Source organism: Esox lucius, chromosome 11, assembly GCF_011004845.1.
Source record: "Esox lucius isolate fEsoLuc1 chromosome 11, fEsoLuc1.pri, whole genome shotgun sequence".
Classification (NCBI taxonomy): domain Eukaryota; kingdom Metazoa; phylum Chordata; class Actinopteri; order Esociformes; family Esocidae; genus Esox; species Esox lucius.
Window position 1 is genome coordinate 4,880,761 of NC_047579.1, and position 25,753 is coordinate 4,906,513.

The 25,753-nt window shown below is 44.2% G+C and overlaps 1 protein-coding gene across 6 annotated transcripts in view; it reads left to right on the plus strand.

Moving 5' to 3' along the window:
- The first annotated feature begins 866 nt into the window (after nt 1–866).
- si:dkey-16p21.7 (serine/threonine-protein kinase BRSK2) overlaps nt 867–25,753 on the plus strand; it is a 33,277-nt gene continuing 8,390 nt past the window's right edge. The window contains exons 1-16 of one of the 6 annotated variants that reach the window (XM_029123744.2): nt 867–2,607; nt 4,126–4,220; nt 4,659–4,744; nt 6,010–6,150; nt 10,568–10,684; nt 11,533–11,566; nt 11,742–11,810; nt 12,310–12,456; nt 14,022–14,053; nt 14,171–14,335; nt 15,157–15,254; nt 22,199–22,352; nt 22,460–22,520; nt 23,150–23,759; nt 24,456–24,504; nt 24,919–25,042. In XM_029123744.2, the coding sequence (XP_028979577.1) occupies nt 2,520–2,607; nt 4,126–4,220; nt 4,659–4,744; nt 6,010–6,150; nt 10,568–10,684; nt 11,533–11,566; nt 11,742–11,810; nt 12,310–12,456; nt 14,022–14,053; nt 14,171–14,335; nt 15,157–15,254; nt 22,199–22,352; nt 22,460–22,520; nt 23,150–23,759; nt 24,456–24,504; nt 24,919–25,042 (2,070 nt within the window). In that variant the 5' untranslated portion in view covers nt 867–2,519. Of the gene's footprint in view, nt 2,608–4,125; nt 4,221–4,658; nt 4,745–6,009; nt 6,151–10,567; nt 10,685–11,532; nt 11,567–11,741; nt 11,811–12,309; nt 12,457–14,021; nt 14,054–14,170; nt 14,336–15,156; nt 15,255–22,189; nt 22,353–22,459; nt 22,521–23,149; nt 23,760–24,455; nt 24,505–24,918; nt 25,043–25,753 lie in introns of those variants that run through there. The other 5 variants (XM_029123745.2, XM_029123743.2, XM_029123748.2 and 2 more) reach the window with 5 other exon arrangements.

Consider the following 25,753-nt stretch of genomic DNA (forward strand, 5'->3'; position numbering starts at 1 on the left):
AATTCTTCTCATCTCAAGATCACAGTCTCATTGTGGTTACTAAATCTTACATTTTTCCTCAAATTAAGATTATAAAATGACTTGTAGCATAGCATGATTAGCTATTGTCTACACATGCTTGACCTGACTGGCATAAAGAGCAAAAACCCTTCTGAATCTAATATTGCAGAGGATTATTTGTAGACTATACAAATTAACAGGATTTACTTGATACTGTCTGTAAATATACTGTCTGCAATGTATTGTACACAGTCTCCTCATATTTAACCACTGTAAATTATACTGTTTGAATTCTTGTGTCACTCATACACTATACTCTGGGCACCTGAATAATTCATAGCTTCGTCAAATAATAACTGGCCCAGTAAGTCAATCAAATATCATCGAATTAAATTATGCAAGGAAATTCATATTGTGCTACGGCTTTGGGTGCTGAAATAGTTACGTCCTGTCAAGTGAGTTTACCATTATGGACAAGTACTGTCGCCCTGTGTACAAATGTGGAACTGCGTTCGGTGTGGAAATATACCGAACATACTAGGCTTTTAATATGAAAACAGCTTAGGACTGTGGAAGCTTGCATCTAATGTAAAAATTATATTATTTCAAAGACAAAATAGACAGACCATATAAGCGAAAAAATATAGGATTAATCAATCTGACAGGAGATGCAGATTTATAGAACAAAATAAAACTTGTAATCCCTACTAATACAGTAGAACACGCATGAAACAAAATAACTGGAATGCAAATTTTGGACCATGAATTGTATTGACGTGAAGCGAATAAATCGGTTTGTTGGTGTTTTGTATTGTATTGATTCAATTCCATTCTACATTAACATTTAAAAATGCGTATATTTTTTTCTTTTCAAATTGATTTTCTGGAGTCTGAATTTGTTATCGTTTAGTTTATATGGCCTATATATAGTTCGATTGTTTTTATGGACAATTAGGGTAATTCTTCTACATACGTTCCAGAATTTATGTTTTTTTGCCTCTCATAAAACATATTTGAAACAACATTTTGAATACAGATGTCAGTGAGCAGAAGAGAGACAACGGAGAAGCAGACTAGAAAAAGGATGGGTTAGAGAAGAGAGGAGAGAGGGAGGGGTTGGCTAACGGAACCCGGATGCTGATGCTGCCGTATGGGATGAGAAAGACGGGAGAGAGAAAAAACAAAACGGGGTTTGCGGCCAGATGGGAGACTATCCCGTGACGGATTGTGAATGCAGAGACATTCGACCAACAATAACATATTTTCGAATCACTTCTGAAGCTACGTCTTTCTGCACAAGGAGTCCGATGAAGGATGAATCTTCAAACAGAGGCGGTAGAAGCGCAAGAACGGATGTTGTAATTTAGACGGCGAGGGAGGAGAGTGCTAGGGAGACTGAGGGAGGAGTAGCCTACAACGCTAAAGATGCTTGTTTTTTTTCTAGAACCACAATGTATTGTACCCATTCAGTCGAGCATTTTACATAATAGAGAAAACGAGCTTTTCTCAAAAGAAAAAAACACCTGCTTTGCCTGAACAGAGACGCAAGGTGAAATTATTGACAGACGTTGACTGGGGAATTCAGATTGGGAGAAGGCTAGTCGGGTGCGGATATAGGGTGGCTGTTTTGACGCGCTGTTCCCCTCTAGTTCCTGATTCCAGGCCCTGGGATAATCCGAAGAGTGCACCGGATATTGGGAAAACCACCCCTTTGAGGGTGTAAAAACGGAATATTATAATATAGGCTTGAGGAGAAGGCATACATAGTCTACAGACCAGAATAGCGCTGGAGGGAGAAGTAGGCTATCATTTCTAACGTATGTTACATTATACGATTCTTGACAACGATCCATTAAGATGTTAAGGATCACTGATGACAGTAGGCTATAGCGAATCTAGGCAATGAGACGCAGAATTGTGTTAAATCTTGCCGTTATATGGAGCCTTTCTGATGAAACAGTTTGTGATAGGTTATTCAAGCTGCTTACAGCAGTCTATAAAATAATATTTACATTAGCTTACATTTATTGTATTGTTGTTGCTGTAGGGTAATTACTATAATACTTGACATGCATAAAAACTATCTGGACTTCTCCAATATGCACCGGTGAATATCGCCCTACGGATTTCCCTCTTCCACTTTGTAACATCTCCTTTTTTTTTATTCCTGCTTAATCAATGCTAATTTTTTCGATTTACCATAAGCTATTTGGGAAGCGCATTCACGTTCGTTGATAATAATCAAGCTGAGGTTGAATTTCTATAACTGAAAATATATGCAATAGCCGCATTGAGAACAAGGCAAGTGCATGGGAGTAGCCAAGTCGAGACTAGGCCCCGAAATTGCCATCACGATTTCAACCGCTCTCTATCCCTCCCGGTGACAACATCGTTAAGCGTCTGTAATGTCTTTACGGCGGTGTCGTTCTGCCCCGAGGACCGATAGATATCAATTCCTCTTGAAAAAACATTGAGTTGATCTCCTTATCGCATAATTTTGCATTCAGCGCACGGACAACATGACTAGCAAGGAGCTGTCCGTAGGTCAGCCTGCCCAATACGTCGGGCCTTACCGGCTGGAGAAAACGCTTGGGAAGGGGCAGACAGGTAAGCATACATGCACCGCTCCCTTTAAAGTCACCATCACGCGCAATAGATGCTTATCAATGCACTGTAGATGAATAGATCACACTTAACCATTGATATGTAGTAGGCTGACAAAAACAATTGGTCTGAGAGTCCGCTGTATGTGCACCTCTGTACAATATGTCCTCAGTAGGGTAGGCCTATTGATATTTGTCTGTTGTCAGTCCTTGTAGCAACTCAAATGAATGTTTCGTCATGTCAAATATTGTTGAGATATTAAAGCATTATTATTACTTGAAACATGCTGGTTCAGGTTTTACATGTGCATTGCATTTAATATTATTGTTAGAGTAATTGTCTTCATCTGTCTGCCTCTGTGTGTGCGTGTGTGAATGTGTGCTTGCAGCCTTTGTGAATTAATAAATGGAATGGACCATGTTCTGAGGTTTGGATCTCATTGATGATGCAGTACAGACAAGTCCTCTTGTTACTCCAACATAAAGGGCTGTTTCCCGGTCACAGGTTAAGCCTATTCCGGCGGAACTGTATGGAACGTCCGTTCTCCATTGAAAGTGTTTTTAAATCCAGGATTATGGTTTAATCTGTGTCCAGGAAACCAGACCTTTACCGCGGAGTTACATGCCTCTCCACCATAGTGGCATTCTGGATGGGTGGAGACTGGATTTGACTGGCAGATTGAACCAAACCAAGATTAAACCTATAACCTATTTTCTGGAACACACCATCACAAAACCACTTTTTCCTGAGCATACTTCCTCCCCCACTCTTATGTATATTTTTGATATCCCGTTGTATTCAAGACCTTGTCTTATATCACAGCAACTTCCAACAGACCTTGGAGAGTTGAACATGGTGACATGCTTGCACTAAGGCATTCTGCTTCTTTACACCTGCTGTGGTTTATCACTGATGTTTTGTGGTATCAGATGTCTGCACTGGACACAGACGAGTGTTGCCTCGTCTAGTGGATTGAACTGGTTGAACTGTAAGATTGATGCTGGATGTGCAGACTGCAGTTGGTGAATTAGGCCATTATGTTCTGCATAGTCACGTCAATAATGGTATGAGTGAGTTCATGTTCCACCAGTCTCCTGTATGGTCCGGTTCTTTTTTACTTGTTGAAAATCAAGGTAACTCTCAACTGCAACAAATTTGTAATGAACGAGAACAAAACAGTGTTCAAAAGAAGTAATTATAACTGTTAACTGTCACTAATTCATAAGATGTGAGCTGTGTTGAAAGTGAAGGGAACCTGCAACAAGCAGGGCAACTCAAAGTTTTTTCTGTCATATTTTCTATTTGGCCTCTCTCTGTCTCCATCTTTCTATCTCTGTCTCTTTTCATTCACTCTCTTTTTCTCCATCCTCTCTCTGTCTCTGTCTTCATCCTTGTCTGTCTGGTTCTCCATCTCTGTCTCTTCTTTCTCTCTCTGTCTCTGTCTTCGTCTCTTTCTATCTCTCTCTTTCTCCACCTCGGTCTGACTGTGCCTCTCTGCCCTCCCTCTCACGCCTCTCCCAGGTTTGGTAAAGCTGGGGGTCCATTGTATTACGGGACAGAAGGTGGCCATAAAGATTGTGAACCGAGAGAAGCTGTCTGAGTCGGTCCTTATGAAGGTATGAACCCAGAGCAGTTGCCTGCGTCCCAAATAAAGCACTTATTCCCTACATCATGCAGCGTTTCTGACCAGAGCACGGGCCCTTGTCAAAAGTGGTGCACTACCCAGGGAACTGGGCCCTATTATGGACTCAGACGCTCTCGGAGTCTGTCCTTCTGAAGGCAACTTACTGGGAAAGTAATGAGCCACGAGACGCTATCAGCCCAGCATGGAGTCGTTAACAATGAATGTATTGCTCTACAAACATACCATCAGCTTTTTTCTAGCTCTTTGCTTCTTTGTATTCTAACTGCTGGAGTAGTGGCGGCGTGTATCGACAACGCACTGTTGCTAAACAAGCTACTTTCTTTCCCATTCGCTCACTGACACTCTCTCACTCTCTCTTTGTCTTCCCCTCTTTACCTGCTTTCTTTCTGTTGGTCCTGTCTGTCCTCAGGTGGAGAGGGAGATAGCTATTCTAAAACTAATAGAGCACCCTCATGTATTGAAGCTGCATGACGTTTATGAAAATAACAAATACCTGTGAGTATACTGTCCTCTTTTGTCACTCTCCTTTCTCCTGACACATCTTTCTGGCAGTCTCTTTTACCGGAGGGCAACTTTTGCTTTCAAAAATTGTCAAACAAACAGACGATGACTGTAAAAAAAAAAGTTTGAAGAACTGCACCAACTCTAAGCGCAACGGCCGCATTTAACATTCTGAAAATGTAACCAAAGCACATTTACCCAAAGGAGAGTGCAGGCATAACGTTTTGATAACAGACTTGACAGTTTGTGTTGCTTGTGCCGTCATTCTGTTACCAAACATTGGAACTGCGCTATCCCTCAAGCAAAGTTGTTTTTGTGAAATAGTCAATTGAAGTAGAAAAGTTGAAAAAACCGCGGTCCTGGTTTGCTTTTTGTTTGCCATTATTGTTTTTTTCCTAACATACATTTTAAAGTGAACAATCAGTCTCAGCATCACCCCATGGAATTGCCCTGCGCTAACACTTAATAATATACTAATACACTTGTATGTGTGAATGTATGTGTACGCATGTGGGAATTGGTACTGCTTTGAACGTGTGAGTATATGAACAGGCCTATACGTGTTTAAGCTGTTAGACATCAGAACGTGTGAGAGTGTATGTCTATGTTTAAAGGACTTTTATTTTTGCATCACCCAGACAGTTTTTTTTACCTGAGCTTATGGCTGGCAAAGTTACTGGCATGAGCCATTCTAGTGGTAGTAGATGGATTCACTAAAAACTCAGAAAACAATGTGCTTCAAAATGTTCCCCAAGAAACTCTTCAAAGAAACAAATCTCTGTGTGGGTTATACATCAGTGTGAGCATCCAAACACTTAACCTCCATTATGAACATAAAAGGGATATTTTAAACTATTTAACTCAAACATCCCAAAACAGCAAATACACTGTTCTACATGTCGTTCATGTTATTATTGTAATAGTGAACATAATCTAGAGTGTAGATACTGATATACTTGTATTGCCAAAAAAGGCTGTATAGTCTTATTTTCTAGCACAAAAGCTCAGGAATTTCCCTTAGACACAAAAACTGTCTGGGTGATGTTACAGCAGTGAACAATGAGAAAACTAAAATATCAATCTAAGCATGTACAAATGTGAGTGAATAAGTTTGATATTGTTGTATGATTAAACTCATTTGTATCCCTCCCTCCCTCCACCTCCCTCCCTCCACCTCCCTCCCTCCACCTCCCTCCCTCCCTCCCCCTCCACCTCCCTCCCTCCCTCCCTCCACCTCCCTCCCTCCACCTCCCTCCTAGGTATCTGGTGTTGGAGCATGTCTCCGGTGGAGAGTTATTCGACTACCTGGTGAAGAAGGGCAGACTGACGCCTAAAGAGGCCAGGAAGTTCTTCAGACAGATTATCTCAGCCCTGGATTTCTGCCACAGCCACTCTATATGGTGAGGACAATACAGAAATACTACATGCATACATATTGTATTCACAGCCACTCTATATGGTGAGGACAATACAGAAATACTACAGGCATAAATATTGTATTCACAGCCACTCTATATGGTGAGGACGACACAGAAATACTACATGCATACATATTGTATTCACAGCCACTCTATATGGTGAGGACAATACAGAAATACTACAGGCATACATATTGTATTCACAGCCACTCTATATGGTGAGGACAATACAGAAATACTACAGGCATACATATTGTATTCACAGCCACTCTATATGGTGAGGACGACACAGAAATACTACATGCATACATATTGTATTCACAGCCACTCTATATGGTGAGGACAATACAGAACTACTACATGCATACATATTGTATTCACAGCCACTCTATATGGTGAGGACGATACAGAAATACTACATGCATACATATTGTATTCACAGCCACTCTATATGGTGAGGACGATACAGAAATACTACAGGCATACATATTGTATTCACAGCCACTCTATATGGTGAGGACGATACAGAAATACTACAGGCATACATATTGTATTCACAGCCACTCTATATGGTGAGGACGATACAGAAATACTACATGCATACATATTGTATTCACAGCCACTCTATATGGTGAGGACGATACAGAAATACTACAGGCATACATATTGTATTCACAGCCACTCTATATGGTGAGGACGATACAGAAATACTACATGCATACATATTGTATTCACAGCCACTCTATATGGTGAGGACGATACAGAAATACTACATGCATACATATTGTATTCACAGCCACTCTATATGGTGAGGACAATACAGAAATACTACATGCATACATATTGTATTCACAGCCACTCTATATGGTGAGGACGATACAGAAATACTACAGGCATACATATTGTATTCACAGCCACTCTATATGGTGAGGACGATACAGAAATACTACAGGCATACATATTGTATTCACAGCCACTCTATATGGTGAGGACAATACAGAAATACTACATGCATACATATTGTATTCACAGCCACTCTATATGGTGAGGACAATACAGAAATACTACAGGCATACATATTGTATTCACAGCCACTCTATATGGTGAGGACAATACAGAAATACTACAGGCATACATATTGTATTCACAGCCACTCTATATGGTGAGGACAATACAGAAATACTACATGCATACATATTGTACTCAAATCCACTCTATGTGGTCAAGACACTACATACAGTGTCTCTCAAAAGTATTCACACCCTTGGACATTTCCAGATTTTATTGTGTTACAGCATTAAATCAAAATAGATTTAACTAGGAGTTGAATGCAAAATCTAGCTTTTTGGTAAAAAAAAAACCCTGAAATGAATCATGGTAGTGGCTGCATCATGCCATAGAGATGCTTCTCTGCGTCAGGGCCTGGAAAGCTTGTAAAGACAGAATGTAAAATGGATGCAATAAAGTACAGAGAAATCCTGGAAGAAAACCTTCTGAAGTATGAAAGAAAACATGGGTAGGGATTCATCTACCAGCAGGACAGTGACCCCAATCATAGAGCCAACGCCACACTGGAGTGGCTTAAAAACAAAAAGGACCGTGTCCTGGAGTGGCCCAGCCAAAGACCTCAATCCAATTGACAATATGTTTAAAGAGTTAAAAATAATGGAGCTTGAGCAATTTTGCTAATAAAAAATTGCTATAATTGCTGTGTCCAGATGCGCAATGCTGGTCGAAACTTCATCCCAATACAGTGCCCTTCATAAGTATTGGAACAGTGAAGTCAAAATTGCTGTTTTTGCTCTGCACTCAAATTAATATATGATTAAAAGATTGATGTGAGGCACAAGTACAAAATGTAACCTCTTATTTCTGGATGTTTCAACATATGTCACAGTATGTTACAATGACATGTTTGGTCGCAAAAATCTCAAATTTGGAATCATCAGACCAAAGGGCAGATTTCAACTGGTCTAATGTCCCAAGCAAGTCTCTTCTTAATATTGGTGTTCTTCAGTAGGAGTTTGTTTACAGCAATTCACTGATTCATGTAGTCTCCTCTGAACAGTTGATGTTGAGATGTGTCTGTTACTTGAACGCAATCTGAGGTGCAGTAAATACAATTTAGGCCTAACTCTAGAAAACGTATCCTCTGCAGCAGAGGTTACTCTGGGTCTTCCTTTTCTGTGCGGTACTCATGACAGCCAGTTTCATCATAGTGCATGATGATTTTTGTGACTGGCTTGAAGAACCTTTCAAAGTTCTTGATGTTTTCCAGATTGACTCAACTTCATGCCTTCAAGTAATGATGGACTGTCATTTCTCTTTGCTTTTTTCAGCTGTTCTTGCCATAATACAGAACAGACATAATGATGGTTTTCTGTATAACAACCCTACCTTGTAACAACACAACTAATTAGCTGAAACATTTTAAGAGGGAAATCAATTCTTAAAAATGACTTTTAACAAGGCACACCTGTTAATTGAAATGCTTTCCAGATGACTACCTATCAAAGCTGGTTGAGAGAATACAAAGAGAATGCAAAGCTGTCATCTAGGCAAAGGGTGGCTGCTTTGAAGGATCTACAATACGAAATACATTTAGATCTGTTTAATATTTTTTGGTTTGCTATATGTTTCCACATGTGTTATTTCATAGATGTGTTCGCTATAAATGCAAGAACTATAAAAGTTAGTATTTACTCGTAAATCTCTTGCATGCAGTAACAGTAGGGACCTGCCACCCATTGATATCAACAAACTCTTGGTATCACCCTTTAAGATGCTTTGCCATGCCTGTACTGCAGGTATTTTAAGCTGTTGGTCATTTTGGGGAGTTTCTGATTTCAGTTTTTCAGCCATTGAAATGCATGTTCATTCAGATTTAAATCTGGTGATTAACTTGGCCAGTCTTTTCCTGATTTGAACTCATTCATTGCGTCAACAGTGTGTTTTGGGCCTTTGTCCTGTTGCATTGTGAAGCGTCACCCAGTCTGATGGCATTTTCATGTTCATTGGTAGCCAAAATTCTGAATTCTTTCTGCTTCCATCATTCTTTACGTCATCAATGAAGATGAATGTGCCTGACATTCCTAGCTATTCCCCACCGCCCCGCCCGGAACAGAAAGTACAGGGTTTTGAATGTACATGCGGACATTTTCAATGCACACGCTAGTGGCCTACACGTCTACATTGTCTAATGCACAATCTAAATTATAGATGAATGGATCAGGAGCAATTTCTTTATTATTATAATTTTTTGGGTCAATTTGAGATCCGGGGCTGTTCATAAAAGAACCAGGGCTATAGCCCCAGACACCCAGGCCTAACGACACCACTGCTTATGCTAACATTATTGGAGGGATGAAACTTTGACAGTGCTGTTATTCTTAGTTGGTTAAACATGTAAGTGTTGAAACTGACAGAAATACAATCTGTAGTGTTGCCTCATATTAATCTTAATTGAGTGCACAGCAAAAATACATATTTTGACTTTACTTTCCAAATATTTATGGGGGGCACTATAAACTCAAGTCTGTAATTAATGTCAAAGGTGCCTCTGGCAAATACTGACTAAAGGCAGTGAAGACTTGCAATCACTTATTTACTGTTTTGTATTTGTCATTTGTTAAATTTTTTGGTAGATTTCAGTTTTCACTTTGACATTGATGGATTTATTTTTAGTTGATCATTGGCAAAAAGTTCTAATTAAATCCATTTGTATCTCATGTTGTAACAATAGTCCAAGAGGTGTGAACACATCCGAGTACTGCTGTAAATACTACTTACAGAAACATATTGTATTCACAGCTACTATATATTGTCAGAACACTACATAAATACTACTTACAGAAACATATTGTATTCACAGCCAATATATATTGTCAGAACACTACATAAATACTACTTACAGAAACATATTGTATTCACAGCCAATATATATTGTCAGAACACTACATAAATACTACTTACAGAAACATATTGTATTCACAGCCAATATATATTGTCAGAACACTACATAAATACTACTTACAGAAACATATTGTATTCACAGCCAATATATATTGTCAGAACACTACATAAATACTACTTACAGAAACATATTGTATTCACAGCCAATATATATTGTCAGAACACTACATAAATACTACTTACAGAAACATATTGTATTCACAGCCACTTCATACATTACAGCAATACATTCTTTAATATACTTTATTAAACAGCCAATACAAAGAATATTAACAGTATTTAATAACTATGTCACAGTTGCAATAACAGCCCATTTAAAACTGGTTTACCATTTTGGAGAGGTTAACAAAACAAAAATAATCAATGTACGGAATCAACCGTACGTTTCTGTAACCTGTTTGTTTGGTCTGCCTGTCTTTGTGTTTAGTCATAGAGACCTGAAGCCTGAGAACCTGCTCCTGGATGAGAAGAACAACATCCGCATTGCTGACTTCGGCATGGCCTCCCTGCAGGTGGGGGACAGCCTGCTAGAGACTAGCTGTGGGTGAGTAGAGGGGGTGTGCACGTGTGTGTGATTACATGTACATGTATGCAACAAGATCTTACAGTTTGACTTCCTTTTTTGGATGTTTGGCCGTAGTTGTAGAGTTTTGACGGTTTAGTTTGGGCCTTCATTGGTGAGCTGAGGGTTAAGGTTCGGGATAGGTTTGAAAAAAAGACAGCTTGATGTAGGGCTGGGCAACTGAAAAAGATCAGCAATATATATATATAAACAATATATATAACGGTATATTCATTTGTTCCTTTATCGCAATAAAAATGTGTAAGGAGTACACGACTCTAGGATGGTAACTTCTTATTTGTAGAACTTAATTCTTGTTTTTCTACCAATACAATTAACAGGTAGAAATCTTCAGTTGAAAGCTTACAAAATAGTATTTTCATGAATTCAATTAACTGCTACAGCACAGAACAATGCAATTCACAATATGTTGTTTTCTTTACCTTGTCCAAACTAATGAAGCCAATTTTTTTCTCATGAATTCTTAATCGATTTCATTTTTGTCCTGCTATCCTGCTTGGCATGTGCTGCCCTTTGTATTTATCCACTCACATTTGCTTACAGAAAGCATGTATGAGGGCTTTCTGGATGTTGCACTTTACACACTTCTCAATGGTCTTGCTAATGACCCTTGTGGTCAGTTTTGAAAGGAATATCCAGCCCTGAGAATCTAGACAAATATTGAATATTGCGACCTGTCTTGGTGGGATCTGTCTGGTGTGTGTGTGAGCGTCCGTGTGTACACACACGCTTGTTTGTGGTGAGGCGGCGGTCCTCGTGTGTGTTAATGTAGGTCATAACAATCAGTTGTTTCTTCTGAATGATTCCAGATCTCCACACTATGCATGTCCTGAAGTGATACGGGTACGTTCCTTCCTTTTATTTGCACTTGTCTCAACTGTCTCTTTCTGTAAAAGTAACAATAGTTGTTTCTGTACAAGTGACATGGCACACGTTTCGTTCATTTATTCAGGGTCCCATATTTCGTTTCTAATCTTTAATTGATCTAGTAGTCTAAGGCTGTCCTCTTGTGTAACAGGGGGAGAAGTATGATGGCCGCAGGGCTGATGTCTGGAGCTGTGGTGTCATCCTCTTTGCACTGTTGGTGGTAAGAACCTCGTCCTCTCACTCTTTCCTCCACGTCTCTTTTCTCTTCATCTTTTGCTTTCATAATTTTCTCTCCCGTCTCTTTAGCCATATTTCTTCATCCAAAGCATTCTTCCCAACATCCTTATGACAGCATATTATTTTTACAAGATAAAGGTTAGAATAAAAAACTATGGACAACATTAGACAACATATGGAGGTTGGAAAGCAAACCTTCAGACATCATTACACAACTTACTGTAGGTTAAAAAGAAAATCTTTAGATAACATTAGGCAACATAGGTTAGAAAGAAAATCTTTAGACAGCATTAGACAACATACAGTAGGTTGGAAAGAAAACCTGTGTACGACATTTGAAAACATACAATAGGTTTGGAGGTGAACCTTGAGACGTTGTTAGACAAAGCATCATCCCTATTGTTCTTGTCTCACTGTAATGCCGCCTTTTTCCTCTCCTACCCCGGGTGTGTGTGCGCACGTGTGTGTGCATGTGTGTGTAGGGAGCGCTGCCCTTTGACCATGATAACCTCCGTCAGCTCCTTGAGAAGGTGAAGAGCGGAGTGTTCCATATGCCTCACTTCATCCCCCCAGACTGCCAGGCCCTGCTCAAAGGCATGATCGAGGTTGACCCCGAGAAGAGACTTACGGTACGCATGGGGGAGAATGAGAGATGAGAGGGATTAGGATTAAGGATTACATTACTGCAGTCAATTGCACACAAGGTCCAACTGAAATGGAACGTCCCCTTTTAACCCAACCCCTCCACAAGAGGCACAATTGGGAGTAACTATATTAATCAAGGGCAGAAGTACAATTTTTCTTTTTATCTGGCCGACTCAGGGATCGATCTGGCAACCTTTTGGTTCCTTGTCTAATGAATCTAACCACTTGGCTACCTGGCACCCTAAGAGAGGGTTAGGATGGAGGGCGGGCGGGCGGGCATGGAGGAGCGACCGGGGAGGGAGGATGATGGGACAAAGGAGCGCCAGCCCTTGAGGTCAACTTTGAAAAGAGACTCCCAGAGAGAGACGGACAGAGAGAGAGAGGGAGGAGAGAGAGAGAGAGGGAGGAGAGAGAGAGAGAAGGAGGAGAGAGTGAGAGAGAGGGAGGAGAGAGAGGGAGGAGAGAGAGAGAGGGAGGGAGGAGAGAGAGGGGGAGGAGAGAGAGGGGGAGGAGAGAGAGAGGGAGGAGAGAGAGAGAGAGGGAGGAGAGAGAGAGAGAGGGAGGAGAGAGGGGGAGGAGAGAGAGAGGGAGGAGAGAGAGAGGGAGACAGGGAGGAGAGAGAGGGAGGAGAGCGAGAGGGAGGAGAGAGAGGGGGAGGAGAGAGAGGGGGAGGAGAGAGAGGGGGAGGAGAGAGAGACGGAGACAGGGAGGAGAGAGAGAGGGGGAGGAGAGAGAGACGGAGACAGGGAGGAGAGAGAGAGGGAGGAGGGAGAGACGGAGACAGAGAGGAGAGAGAGAGAGGGAGGAGAGAGAGACAGAGACAGGGAGGAGAGAGAGAGGGAGGGAGGAGAGAGAGGGGGAGGAGAGAGGGAGAAGAGAGAGAGGGAAGAGAGAGAGACAGAGACAGGGAGGACAGAGACAGGGAGGAGAGAGAGACGGAGGAAAGAGGGAGGAGAGAGAGAGGGAGGGAGGACAGAGACCGGGAGGAGAGAGAGGGAGGGAGGACAGAGACAGGGAGGAGAGAGAGGGAGGGAGGGAGGACAGAGACCGGGAGGAGAGAGAGAGGGAGGACAGAGAGAGGGAGGACAGAGACAGGGAGATGGATAGAGGGGTGAGGGAGATTCTTGCAGTTTGAGGGGCCTGTATTGAAAGCACTTGACGTTGCCTCTAGTGATTAGAAGTAGGACTACATAGAGGTCATACCTTATTTGAACCAGTTTTACACAGCAGGAAGAGAAATCCTGCAGCGACGGGAGATGTCAATTGTTATGTGGATTATTATTCATTTGGGCAGATCAAGTCTGACATTTCTAAGTGGAAATTAGGGATTTTAGTAACTGGGGTTGATCCATTTTTATTCAGTGCAAATCAAGACTGACATTCATAAGTGAAAATGATAGACTTTACAAGCCTTTATAGGCCTTGAACGCACTGCATGTTTGCATTTCTGTTTACAAGAAGTTCATTCAATGACATGTGGATGAAATTAATATTCCACATCTGTCCCTGTGTATTTCCCTTCTAAGTAACTGTCTGTCTTCATTCACAGCTAGAAGCAATACAAAAACACTCCTGGTATCTGTAAGTCTTACTGCATTTTATATCCTCTTAAAAAGTCCCTCTTGTTCTTTCTGCCTAGAGGAAGAGATAATCAGTGACTTTTATGTTTCCTGTGTATTTCCGTGTATTCCTCCATAGTGGCGGTCGTAACGAGCCTTGCCCGGAGCAGCCCCCTCCCAGGCGTGTGTGTGTGAAGAGGATTGTGTCGCTGACTGAGCTGGACCCCGATGTACTGGACAGCATGCATTCTCTGGGCTGCTTCAGAGACCGGGGCAAACTGACCCAGGACCTGCAGTGTGAAGAGTGAGTGTCCCAGCGTCTCCTTGACGAGGCAACCAGGAGTGGGCTGGCCGGGGCAGCGAGGAGTGTCACTGGTTGCTGCGGAAACTAACTCCTGATCTCTCTCGTGGTGTGGCTGGCCCCTGGTTATTTGAATTAGCAATAGGACCATCCCCTCTCTCTCTGTCTTTCTCTCTTTGACTATATCCACTTCTTTCTCTTGCTTTCTGACAAATCAATTCCTTTCAAAATTGTCTTTATCCTTCTCTAGTCCGGCCTCTCTCTTTCTCTCTTGCTCCCCTTTTCTTCTAGCATTTTATCTGTCTCTCAGGAGAAAGAAGCATGCATTGTGTAGTTAGCTATTCAAACCTAGGACTTAGGAAAGGAAGCCACTGCAGATTCTTTGGACCGGGCCCCCTCTTGCCTCTTGTCTCCTCTGCCTGGCGTCTGTGTGTCTCTCGTTCTCTCGCACTCCCTCTCGTTTGCTCTCTCAACACATTACATCACTCTGGCGAAGCAGAAACAGGAACACAGATATAAACAATACCTCTTTCTACTCTTTTCACGATTGGCCCTCCGACTCTCATGTTCGCTTTCTGCTCTATTGACTACACTGTTCGGAGTGTACAGTTTCTATACTTTTAATACTCTGCAGTTGTTTAGAAAACAGTTTGGTCAGATATTAACCCAGTTGTTGTTTAGAAAACAGTTGTATTTTGGTCAGATATTAACCCAGTTGTGGCCAGTCACTTTCCCCTCCCTCTCTTTGTTTTTCTCTCACCGTCTCTCTTTTCATCTAACATCCTCATTTTCTCCTTCTTTCTTTTACTCTCTGTCTTTCTCAGAGACAACCAGGAGAAGATGATCTACTACCTCCTCTTGGACAGGAAGGAGCGTTACCCTAGCTGTGAGGACGAAGATCTGCCACCCAGGAACGACATAGGTTAGAAAGAAAACCTTTGAACAACATTAGACATAGCTTAGAAATAGCTTTTTATTATAATATATTATAAACAACTTTGGATTGGTTTCTGTTACACATGCACGTACGTGAGATGTGGTATCCCAGACAGCAATTACCCTATTTAGACAAGATGTGGATGTGTTTTGCCATAGAGATGCAACATTTACAGAATCGTAATATTTTAAACAAGTCTGCCATGATAGATTCCATAACCATTTTGCTTTTGCTGAATAACTCCTACTCTTCTGGGACCAAATGAACCACTTGCATGTAACCTAGACGGCGGTGCATGTGCATCGCGCGGCTCAGCGTCTACCTGTTTTTTGCAAATTGATTTCCTTAATAGTTCTTAGCTTATTCACTCAGTACAGCCTAGCATACACTCAATATAGCCAACAAGAACCCCTAGACATCAGAGCACAATAAACAGGAAGAGTTTTTACTTCCACCTCCCACCGGAGATCGTAAGGATGCCCAGGGAGACGCATTGCCAGCTTGTGGTGCCGGAGGCGGAATCGTGGGAAGCGTGGAGGCACCTGGGGCAGACTAATGCTAGTCCCCCATCGGCCTTCACTACCTAGCCTTTTCCTCGCTAACGTACGGTCACAGGGGAACAAAATGGACAAAATACGTCTGAGAATCATCTCACAAAAATGGATTATGCATTGCAGTGTCATGATTTTCACAGAAACGTGGCTTAACAACAACATAACTGAGCTGGATGGTCGCGATGTCTTCAGAGCAGATCAGATTGAAGTGGACTGCGGTAAGACCAGAGGTGGTGGACTGTGCATTTATGTAAACAAAACATGGTACAAACACTAACTTAACCGGGAGTCATTGCTCAACCAATCTGTAATACCTGATGATTAGCTGCAGGCCTTTTTACTTCCCTCTGGAGTTTACATCTATTGTTGTTATGACAGTCTACATTCCCCTGGATGCTAGTACTAATCTAGCAATGGAAGAACTGCAACAATGTCCCCACCCATATGCTAATAAAGACCTTCTCCAAACAGAAGCCGTGGATGAACAGAGAGATCCGACAACTGCTAAAGACACACAACGCTGCTTTCAGATCCGGCGATGCGGAGGCCTACAGCTCATCCAGGGCCAACCTGAAAAGGGGCATCAAGATGGCAAAAAATTACACCACGGTGGTGGGCCTGATCAGGGACAACAAAGAGCCAGCCATTAATGCTGAACTGCACCATGGAAAAGGCTAGGTGGGCCTGATCAGGGACAACAAAGAGCCAGCCATTAACGCTGAACTGCACCATGGTGGTGGGCCTGATCAGGGACAACAAAGAGCCAGCCATTAACGCTGAACTGCACCATGGTGGTGGGCCTGATCAGGGACAACAAAGAGCCAGCCATTAACGCTGAACTGCACCATGGTGGTGGGCCTGATCAGGGACAACAAAGAGCCAGCCATCCATCCATCCATCCATCTTCTTCCGCTTATCCGGGGCCGGGTCGCGGGGGCAGCAGTCTAAGCAGGGATGCCCAGACTTCCCTCTCCCCAGACACTTCCTCTAGCTCTTCCGAGGCGTTCCCAGGCCAGCCGGGAGACATAGTCCCTCCAGCGTGTCCTAGGTCTTCCCCGGGGTCTCTTCCCGGTGGGACGGGACCGGAACACCTTCCCAGGAAGGCGTTCCGGAGGCATCCGAAAAAGATGCCCAAGCCACCTCAGCTGACCCCTCTCGATGTGGAGGAGCAGCGGCTCTACTCTGAGCTCCTCCCGGGTGACCGAGCTTCTCACCCTATCTCTAAGGGATCGCCCCGGCCACCCTGCGGAGAAAGCTCATTTCGGCCGCCTGTATCCGGGATCTTGTCCTTTCGGTCATGACCCAAAGCTCATGACCATAGGTGAGAGTAGGAACGTAGATTGACTGGTAAATCGAGAGCTTCGCCTTGCGGCTCAGCTCTTTCTTCACCACGACAGACCGATACATCGACTGCATTACTGCAGAAGCTGCACCGATCCGTCTGTCAATCTCCCGTTCCATCCTTCCCTCACTCGTGAACAAGACCCCTAGATACTTAAACTCCTCCACTTGAGGCAGGCACTCTCCACCAACCTGAAGTGGGCAAGCCACCCTTTTCCGACTGAGGACCATGGCCTCGGATTTGGAGGTACTGATTTTCATCCCCACCGCTTCACACTCGGCTGCAAACCGTCCCAGTGCATGCTGAAGGTCCTGGTTAGAAGGGGCCAACACGACAACATCATCTGCAAAGAGCAGAGACGAAATTGTGTGGTCCCCAAACCTGACACCCTCCGGCCCCTGGCTGCGCCTAGAAATTCTGTCCATAAAAATTACGAACAGAACCGGTGACAAAGGGCAGCCCTGCCGGAGTCCAACATGCACTGGGAACAAGTCTGACTTACTGCCGGCAATGCGGACCAAGCTCCTGCTTCGGTTGTACAGGGACCTGACAGCCCTTAGCAAAGGACCCAGGACCCCATATTCCCCAAGCTCCTGCTTCGGTTGTACAGGGACCTGACAGCCCTTAGCAAAGGACCCAGGACCCCATATTCCCTCCACAAGATGCCGCGAGGGACACAGTCGAATGCTTTCTCCAAATCCACAAAACACATGTGGATTGGTTGGGCAAACTCCCATGAACCCTCCAACACCCCGTAGAGGGTATAGAGCTGGTCCAGTGTTCCACGGCCCGGACGAAAACCACACTGTTCCTCCTGAATCCGAGGTTCTACTATCGGCCGTATTCTCCTCTCCAGAACCCTGGCATAGACTTTCCCGGGGAAGCTGAGAAGTGTGATCCCCCTATAGTTGGAACACACCCTCCGGTCCCCCTTCTTAAAAAGAGGGACCACCACCCCGGTCTGCCATCCCAGAGGCACTGTCCCCGACCGCCACGCGATGTTGCACAGGCGTGTCAACTAAGACAGCCCCACAACATCCAGAGACTTGAGGTACTCAGGGCGGATCTCATCCACCCCCGGTGCCTTGCCACCGAGGAGTTTCTTGACCACCTCTGTGACTTCAGCCCGGGTGATGGACGAGTCCACCTCTGAGCCCTCATCCTCTGCTTCCTCAATGGAAGACGTGTCAGCGGGATTGAGGAGATAGCACAGAAGTCCAATAATTGAACACCACTCGGGTTCAGATCCGGGGGGCCGTTTTTCCCAATCACGCCCCTCCAGGTGTCACTGTCGTTGCCCACGTGGGCGTTGAAGTCCCCCAGTAGAACAATAGAGTACCCAGTCGGAGCACTTTCCAGCACCCCTCCCAGAGACTCCAAGAAGGTCGGGTACTCTGCACTGCCGTTCGGCCCGTAGGCACAAACAACAGTGAGAGACCTATCCCCGACCCGTAGGCGCAGGGAAACGACCCTCTCGTTCACCGGGGTAAACTCCAACACATGGCGGCAGAGCTGGGGAGCTATGAGCAAACCCACACCAGCCCGCCGCCTCTCACCATGGGCAACTCCAGAGTGGTGAAGAGTCCATCCTCTCTCAAGGAGTGTGGTTCCAGAGCCCAAGCCGTGTGTAGAGGTGATCCCGATTACCTCTAATCGGAACCTCTCAACCTCATCCTTCCCCGCCAGCGAGGTGACATTCCACGTCCCTAGAGCCAGTTTCCGTGTCCAGAGATCGGGTTGTCTAGGCCCCTGCCTTCGACTGCCGCCCGATCCTCTTCGCACCGGCCCCTTATGGTCCCTCCTGTGGGTGGTGAGCCCACAGGAGGGCGGCCCCACGTCGCCCGTTCGGGCTGAGCCCGGCCGGGCCCCATGGGGGAAGGCCCGGCCACCAGGCGCTCGCATACGAGCCCCAACCCCGGGCCTGGCTCCAGGGTGGGGCCCCGGCTGCGCCATACCGGGCGACGTCACGGTACTCAAAATGTTTTTCTTCATTAAGGGGGTTTTGAACCGCTGTTAGTCTGACCCGTCGCCTAAGACCTGTTTGCCTTGGGAGACCCTACCAGGGGCATATAGCCCCAGACAACATAGCTCCTAGGGTCACTCGGGTACTCAAACCCCTCCACCACGTTAAGGTGGCAGTTCTTAACGCTGAACTGCACCATGGTGGTGGGCCTGATCAGGGACAACAAAGAGCCAGCCATTAACGCTGAACTGCACCATGGTGGTGGGCCTGATCAGGGACAACAAAGAGCCAGCCATTAACGCTGAACTGCACCATGGTGGTGGGCCTGATCAGGGACAACAAAGAGCCAGCCATTAACGCTGAACTGCACCATGGTGGTGGGCCTGATCAGGGAAAATGATGAGTCAGCCTACAGGGAGGAGGGCACGTGCCTGGTGGCAATGTGGGCTGACAACAACCTGGCAACTGTCTGGCCCTAAACGCAAAGAAAACCAAGGAGCTCATTGTGGATTACAGGAAGTCTAAAAGCTGCAGCCATGCCCATTTTGGATGGTACTAAGGTGGAGAGTGTGTCCAGCTTCAAATTCCTGGTTGTTCACATCTCTGAGGAACTCTCCTGGACCCTCAACATCTCAGTTCTGGTCAAAAAGGTGCAACAGTGCCTTTACCTTTTGAGGAGGCTGATGAAGGCCTGTCTGTCTTCCAAGATCCTTGTGAACTTTTACCGCTGCATCGAGAGCATTCTGATTAACTGCAACATAGTGTGGTTTAGCAGATGCTCCATAGCCGACCAGAAGTCCCTGCAACGAGTGGTGAAAACCACACCGGTGCCCAGCTTCCTGCCATCACAGACCGCGGAAGCCGTGTCTGCACAGGGCCCACGGGATCATCAGGGACCCTTCACATCCATGACACCAACGATTTGCCCACCTACCATCAACCAGCACAATGCTCTCAGTCAATCCAAAATATAATTGAACCTCAAACCTGAATGTTTAACAAAGGAAAAGGGAATTTTGATCTTTCTCAGGGGAACACATAAGTGCAGAATTATCAGCCAACAATTGGTGTTCAGAATAAATAGGGAACTAATTAAAAAAATATTTCTCCCAACTCACGTGTTTATTCTACATTTTTAAAGTAATTGTAACAAACAAGTAACACAAAATGATAATTAATTAAAATGTTTGTCCTTTCAAAAATATTCAGTGACTAATATAGCCACCCTTCTTTTCAATAACTGCCATGAGCCTTCCATCCAGGGAGTCAGTTTTTTGGTCTGTTCACGATCAACTTTAGGTGAAGCAGCAACCACAGCCTCACAAATTCTGTTCAAAGATGTGTATTGTCTTCCCTGACTGTAAATATCATGTTTGAGAAGTGTCCACAAGTTCTCAATAGGATTTAAGTCAGGTAAGGAAGGGGGCCAGGTCATTATTCGGGCATCTTTGAGACCCTTGCTTGCTAGCCAAGCCAGTGGAGTATTTGGATGCATGTGATGGAGCATTGTCCTGCATAAAGATCATGGCTTCTTGAATGCTGAGGACTTCTACCTGTACCACTGTTTGAAGAAAGTATCTTCCAGAAACTGGCAGTAGGTTTGGGAGTTGAGTTTCAGTCCATCTTCAACCCGGAAAAGGTCCAACTACCTCATCCTTAATGATAGCAGCCCATACCAGTACCCCTCCTCCACCTTGCTGGCGCCTGAGTGAAGTGGTGCCGTGTGTCCATTAGTGATCCAGCCACGGGCCCATTCATCTGGTCCATCAAGAGTGATCCAGCCACGGGCCCAATCTATACAGTACATTTCAGATCTTATTCAGTGGTGGTCGTGTTTCAGTCTTCTTGACCTTGGCCTCTTGTCTCTGAACACTTGACACCTTGTACTTCTGGACACTCCAGGTAGGTTGTATTTCTGGAATATGGTGGCACTGGAGGATAATGGGTTCCTGGTAGCTTCACCTTTAATTATTCTCAAGTCTTTTGCAGTTCCTTTGCGTCTTTTTTTCTTCATGCGTTTTTTGCACCCCAGTTGACTATAAGCAACAAAACGTTTGATTGTCCAGTGGTCACGCGTCAATAGTTTAACTATTTCAAAAGTGTTGCATTTTAAAACTTTTCAGTGTCAGACCTCTTTTTTGGCCCATTTTACCTGAGGTCATGAAGCTGCCTAGTAATTATGCAGACCTTGATATAAGGTGTTATTCACTGTGGCCACACCCTCCCTCATTACACAAATACATGTCACCTGAAAATGATTCAATCAAATGAGCATTCAGGTTTATATGGTCTGGAGTTGGAAAATGTACATAGAAATAATAATACAATCAGAATACTCACTTGCCCTCCTCTATTTGCCTTAATTGCACATTTAGTATTGTCATTTGTACTGCATTTGCCTTCATTGCACATCTACACATTCCACTTGTAATATACATATACTTAATTACTTGTAATAAAATATACTTTTTCTACCCTCTTCTATTTGCACTTCTGGTTAGATGCTAACTGCATTTCGTTGTACTGTATGTGTACTATTCCATGACAATAAAGTTGAATCTAATCTAAAACGTGATATGCAACATATATGGACAAAGATCACTCAATGCAATATTTTTCAGATTTGTACTTGGATCAAAATTGCTTCTATTGACTAATGTGTGCACATGGGCACAGTATGAAACTGTCCAGGGCCCCTGGGGTGTATTGTTACAAAATCTGATGTTGTAGAGACAGCATATGGAAGAAGATTAATATTTACATGTTAATATTAATATTTATAATGGCATCACATTATAGACTACAGTATTTTTATAACATAACATTCTCCAAAATAATTAGATTTCGAGCTTGGATCCAGTTATTTGCATCTGTGAAACCAACTACAATAAAGCAGCAACCTGCCATTCCGATCAAAACAAAGGTCCTGGAACCAAACCCTACCGAGGTCATCTAACAGCGAACTCAAACTGGTCTGCCGTTTTGGAAAGTGGGAATGATATGTAGGAGCTACTAAACACTTCCGGTACCCACCTGGGTTCTGGATTCTAACCTTTCCAAGGTCTCCCAGCAGATCCGCCGAGGAAGCGGGTGGACTCCCCCATGTTGACCCGTCATGGCCGCTGCCGGCCGGAGAGAAAGAGTCTGGAGGTGCTGAGTGTGACAGAGCAGGGCTCCCCCACGCCCCCGCGCAGGGCGCTGGACACCTCTGCACACAGTCAGAGGTTAGACGTGGATAGACACACACGCCTCTACACACGGGTCGCGCACAAACACACACCTACAAATGTACTTTGAATACACATACTGATGGTGGTGTTTTGTCCTCTAGGTCTCGATCGGTCAGCGGAGCGTCTACAGGGCTTTCTTCCAGCCCCCTCAGTAGTCCCAGGGTATGTGAAGCTAACCCTAACCACTAATGGACACACCTGAATATTGATGTGGATGTGTAGAATGAATTGGATACCATGCTGGTTAGAGCATTATGTTGTTTGCACTTTAACATGAACTAAATATTTGATATGCTGAACTCAAGTTCAGATGAGACTGCCTTGGCTGCTACTCAGCTAGCCTATGGTGATTTCAGTGTACGTGACTTTTAACTGGATTGAATCTGTTGTTCTGAGGCTGTCACTTGTCTAGACTGTCCACCTCCTTCATACTGTCCCATTCTGAGCCATTACCCATACCATATAGATCATCACTGACACACACAAACACATATACAACCCAATAGCTAGGGCCTCTAGGCACACAAGAGAAACACACAGATAATACCACATAGCCCTAAAATAAATACTTTTATTAAAAATGGACTCCATTCAGTCTACATAATAATTGACTGAAGTAAAAAAGGAGCCTGTTGAAGATCTGATACCTCTCTACAATTAAGCTGTAACTGTAAGTACCACCAGATATTCATCAATCATAACTCATGACCATTGCTCTCTTCATCTTTCCATCCTTCCTTCCCTTCTTTCCTCCACTCCCTTCCTCTGTCCTTTCTCTTCCCACCAATCAGAGCCCAGTATTCACATTCAGCCGATCCGACGTCACCTCCGCCTCCAACACCCAACCCAAAGACCCTAAACCAGGAAGTGCCACCACCCACCGGCCGTCCGAACGGTCGACCGTGCCCGACCCCAAAACCCAGACCCTGCCCTCCAAAGGGCCGTGCGATCGCCCCCCACTCCAGTCCATGAAGTCACTCCCTCTCCAAACTCCGCCTTCTCCGTCCCCCTCTCCCATTCTCTCCCCCATCCCTCGCTTCTTCTTCCCCACCCCGTCCGTCCTCAAGTCGGTCACTAAGAGCATCTATCCTAACTCTACCCCTGTGCCGCAGGTCACCCCTCAGGGGTCTCCGCTCCCCACCCCCCTGGGCACCCCCGTCCACCACCCCCAGCACCCCCCGCCCACCCCCCCCTCTTCCTCTTCCTCATCCTCCTCCTCACGGGCGGAGGGAGGCGGTGGGGGTGTAGGCGGGGGCGGATCTCTCTCCCTAACCCCACCCTCCAGCCCCGGGGGCAGCGGGGGGATGGCCGCCAGTAGCTCCGCCCACTGGAGGACACGCCTCAACTCCTTCAAGAACAACCTGCTGGGATCGCCACGTTTCCACCGACGCAAACTCCAGGGTGAGGAAGGGGGATTGGGGGAGTTGTGCTAGTGGCTCAGTCTGAAACTCCAGGGTGAGGAGGGGGGATTGGGGGAGTTGTGCTAGTGGCTCAGTCTGAAACTCCAGGGTGAGGAGGGGGGATTGGGGGAGTTGTGCTAGTGGCTCAGTCTGAAACTCCAGGGTGAGGAGGGGGGATTGGGGGAGTTGTGCTAGTGGCTCAGTCTGAAACTCCAGGGTGAGGAGGGGGGATTGGGGGAGTTGTGCTAGTGGCTCAGTCTGAAACTCCAGGGTGAGGGAGATCTATTTAAATTCAGAAATGTGTCAATTCAGTGTATTTCATTTGGTTTGATGGAGTCAAAAAAGAACTTTACCAAACCTAATTGTTTGGATTTCTAAACTAGTTACTATGCTATAAAGAATTATATGAATTAAATGTTCTGTGGTGAATATATTTTTCTCAAAATCATTCAAAACCTTCTACTGTTGCATAAGGACGGTATTTTATAATGAATGCGACAGATTGGTAATTGAATCAGTGAAACTGAACCACGTCAAGTGGTGTTATGAAGGTTTACTTCCCTCTGTTCTCTCCAATCTCTTATTCTGTCCCTCTCTGCCTCCCTACTCTCTTTCTCTCTATATACCCATATATACTCTCCCCTCTCTTATCTTATTCTCCTTGATGTCCCTCCTGTTTCCTTTGGTTCTCCTCTAGTTCCAACATCAGAGGACATGTCCAGTCTAACTCCAGAGTCGAGCCCAGAGTAAGTAGACAATCATATCCCATTATTCTATCAAAATACCGGTAAATTTGTCCTGTAAAATACCTGTCCTGTGAAGTAGAAATGCTTATACAGTATGAAACGGTCCAGAGCCCCTGGGGTGTATTGTTAGAAAATCTGATGTTGTAGAGACAACAAGAAGAAGAACATTACTATTTACATGTTAATATTAATATTTATAATGGCATCACATTATAGACTACAGTATGTTTATAACATAACATTCTCCAAAATAATTAGATTTCGAGCTTGGATCCAGTTATTTGCGTCTGTGAAACCAGCTGTCTTGTGAAATACCTGTTTTGTACCTGTTTTGCTCCGTTTGCTAGCCTGTAACATGTTGCAATGCTGTACATAAAAGTTCCTATAAAAGTTTTGAATGCTTATAAATCACAGGCTGGCCAAGAAGTCGTGGTTTGGGAACTTCATCAGTCTGGAAAAGGAGGAACAGATATTTGTTGTCATTAGAGACAAACCACTGAGCTCCATCAAAGCTGATATAGTCCATGCCTTCTTGTCTGTGAGTATCTCGGTTTATTATCTCCCACTCTTTCTCTAGCTACCATCACTTCACTCTTATCTGTTGCTGTTAGAAGTCTGTACCGTCATCAGAACTTACTGTTCGCTGTATTTAAGTTTTTCAAAATAGTGTGTTGCCGAATCAACTAGTGATAACTAGTGATTTATTTTAAAACACTCCTAATGTTATTCTATTTTTATCAAATATTTTAACACTTACTCTGAAATGTACAGTACGGTCCATAAGTTTCCTTAAGTCCATTTGAGGGTAATTACGTGAACCGTGTAAGAATTATAGCCTATTTTATACATCGTCCCCCCATTTTAGGGGACGTAAAGTGATTGATAAATTAACATAATCTTAAAATCATCATCTTTAGTACTCAGTTTCACATCTTTGCATTCCCTGGTGTACCTCTGCCTGGCCTGTACTGCAGCCACCTTCTGTTCTTGTGTTCTGGGGGCTTTTTGCCTTCATCTTTGTCTTTAGCCAGTGAGACACATGTTAAATTCAGGTTAGGGGTATTGACTTGGCCAGTTAAGAACATTTTTGACTTTAGCCAGTCAATAACTTTTTTGTCCCTGAAAAATTCTGTATGTTTGGTCCAATGAGTTTTGAGTCATTTGGTTGGATCTGAACATACAAAATATTTTTCTTTACACTTCTGAATTCATCCTACTGCTGCCATCAGCAGTTACAACATCAATGAAG